Source organism: Cibotium barometz, chromosome 47 (genome assembly GCF_041138505.1).
Source record: "Cibotium barometz isolate CiBa-2024 chromosome 47, ASM4113850v1, whole genome shotgun sequence".
Lineage (NCBI taxonomy): Eukaryota > Viridiplantae > Streptophyta > Polypodiopsida > Cyatheales > Cibotiaceae > Cibotium > Cibotium barometz.
Window position 1 is genome coordinate 7405503 of NC_141092.1, and position 2851 is coordinate 7408353.

A 2851-nucleotide genomic window follows, 5' to 3' on the forward strand; every position below is an offset into this window, starting at 1 on the left:
CTTTGTTTCGAGAGGTCTGATACTACTAGAGGTACTTGAGTAAGTGTTGTAATCTCCCATAATAGCCGCAAGACTAGTAGATTCTTGTAAAAGACTTTAGTTTTGATTGTGTCTTCAGACTTAGGGATATGAGCCTTGCTCTTTGGTTGGCAACGGCATGAAGCTTTTTAAAAAAATAAAAATAAAAAAAGAAAACGTTTTAAAGATACGGTTCGGAAGGCTATAAAATTCCGAAGGTTGAAGCTCCACTGCTCGGTCGGATACGTGTGTCCATGGACTGATGGACACCTGTGATAAAACAGCGCCAGCGCTAGCTTCCAGGGACGATGTGGCTGGAGCCTGGAGGCCCAAGCTGCCGGGGCAGTAGCCTACATATAAGCGAGTACAGTAGGTAGACGTAACGATGATGGGTCATGGCTGCCGTTGGACGTTCTGCACGCACTCGTCCTTGTCGAAGGAGAGGTCCCGGTCCGGCATGAGGCCTCTATGTTGCTCATCCAGCAGAAATAAATATGGGCTTCAGCCCAGCTGCTCTCACCTCCCATCATCAGCTCGCATGTCTGATTGCGTTAATCGAGTGGGCCTGACGGTTTGTGGGTCTGATTGGAGTCTGAACGTTAGCCCAGTGGGTCTTTGAATTAGCCCTGGTGTGGTGTGGTGTGGACGTGGAGACGCTAAACATGTGCATTGCTGCAAAAAGGATCACCTTCAATTATAGCATCCATGTTACCTCGACGTCGGTCCTACAGCTGCGGCACCAACCAACCACGACTCGTTGCAGAGTCTTGCCTTGTCCCCCTTCCTGCTCTCGCGGCTTCGAATTCCGTCACCAACGTGCCATCCCATCCCTAGGGCCTCATATATAAGGAGTCCGTCCCCAACCTGCTACTCATCGGCCGCAGCACGCCAATTAGCAACGCAGCCAAGCCGAGCCAAGCTAAGCTAAGCTAAGCTCGCCGCTGCGTCAATACAGTTGAATGGCAATTGCTACAATTATGTGGACTCTCTTCCCCCGCAGCATTAATATTGCCCTGCTTATCCCGCTGCTTCTCCTGCTCCTCATGGGTGCTCCGGCCCTGGCCTCCTACTACGGCGGCGGCGGCTCCGAGCAGAGCGGGTGGACCAACGCCCATGCCACTTTCTACGGCGGAAGCGACGCCTCCTGCACCATGGGTACGTTTACATTATGAGCTGTTATTGCCATTTCAGTCGGCATGCTGTGGCTGATCAACCCTGGAACTGAAATTGAGATCGATTCATGCTATGTGTCCAGGTGGCGCTTGCGGCTACGGGGACCTCTACTCCTCGGGCTACGGCACCAACACCGGCGCCCTCAGCACGGCGCTTTTCAACGCCGGCCTTATCTGCGGCGCCTGCTTCGAGATCAAGTGCGATGTGGCCGCCGATCCCGAGTGGTGCCTCAGCGACGGCTCCGTACTGGTCACGGCCACCAACCTCTGCCCGCCCAACGACGCGCTGCCCAACAACGCGGGCGGCTGGTGCAACCCTCCGCTGCAGCACTTCGACATGGCGCAGCCGGCCTTCGAGAAGATCGGCGTCTACAAAGGCGGAATCGTGCCCGTGCTCTACCGGAGGGTTCCGTGCGTTAAAACGGGCGGCATCCACTTCACCATGAACGGCCACTCTTACTTCAACTTGGTGCTCGTCACCAACGTAGGCGGAGTTGGGGACGTCCGCGCCGTCTCCATCAAGGGCTCCAAGACCGGCTGGCATCCCATGAGCAGGAATTGGGGACAGAACTGGCAGAGCAACGCCCTGCTGGACGGCCAGAGCCTCTCCTTCCAGGTCACCACCAGCGACGGCACGACTCTCACCTCCTACGACGTCGCCCCCGCCGACTGGCACTTCGGCCAGACCTTCAGCGGCGACCAGTTCTAAGATATTATTCACCACTCCAACTAGCTTAGCTTCATGTGCGCCACGCCGCGCCAACACCACCTCGGCTTGCTGGTGGTGGACCATACAGGTTGTGATCTAGCAAGTACTGTAGATTCGCATGCTGAGGCAGCAAAGCCGCCCGCTGCTCGTAGGAACATCATGGATGTGGCCGCCTTCTCTAATGTATTTTAGGTCTCTCTCACGTAATCTCACCTATGAGTACAAATGTAAAAACTCAAATCATTCTATATCAAGTTTGAAAACCTTATATGATATAAACTGGAATGCAAGTTCAAGTTTGGAAACCTTATGATATAAACTGTAATGCAAGTTCAAGTTTCGCAACTGTAATGCAAGTTCAAGATGTAAAAAAAGAACCCCCCTTAGATTCACAAGGAAGAAGGGGAGTACAGCCGAACTTGGGAAGTCACCTCATATTTTAACATCATTATATATCATTGAAAAAAAAAAACAACACTCCACAATCCATCCCCATCACTACCATTACTTCTTTTTGTTTTTTTTTGTAACCACTGGGGGATTGTTTTTCTAGCATACCCCCATGCTTCGACCAAACCTTAACTGTGGGTCTAGTGCCAACCGGTTTCTCAATAACGGCAACAAATGTATGGTCAGTTTGCTTTTCCTTGCGATACTATCTCCGAGTTTTAGGTCCGAATCTAGGAGGCCTTTTCTTCTCAATCCAACATCTCACCTGAAGCCACCAATCCATCAATATATTAGGGAAAGAACCCTAGTATGCATGAAGCTTAGCCAAAATCAGGAAAACATTCAAAGGATATTCCTCTGCAGATTCTGAATCAACAAATCCAATTCCAGAGATCTAATTTTATTTGCATTACATAATACAGACCAGCACATGCATACATATTTACACATCAGCTCTATTTCCTACAGCCCTGTACATGTAGCCCTCAAGAACACAATTTCA

General features: G+C 50.8%; 1 protein-coding gene across 1 annotated transcript; it reads left to right on the plus strand.

The window, feature by feature from the left end:
• The first annotated feature begins 861 nt into the window (after positions 1 to 861).
• LOC147611312 (expansin-A1-like) lies at positions 862 to 2313 on the plus strand. The gene is made up of 2 exons (XM_086784876.1): positions 862 to 1173; positions 1274 to 2313. Exons 1-2 carry the CDS (start codon positions 978 to 980, stop codon positions 1897 to 1899), a joined length of 822 nt encoding a protein of 273 aa, XP_086641002.1. The 5' UTR covers positions 862 to 977; the 3' UTR covers positions 1900 to 2313.
• Positions 2314 to 2851: the final 538 nt, after the last annotated feature.

Excerpts from the sequence above, each read along its gene's own strand:
- LOC147611312 (XM_086784876.1), top strand. The coding sequence starts at position 978 with ATGGCAATTGCTACAATTATGTGGACTCTCTTCCCCCGCAGCATTAAT. Across the intron at positions 1,174-1,273 it reads CGACGCCTCCTGCACCATGG|GTGGCGCTTGCGGCTACGGG; the intron begins GTACGTTTACAT and ends CTATGTGTCCAG.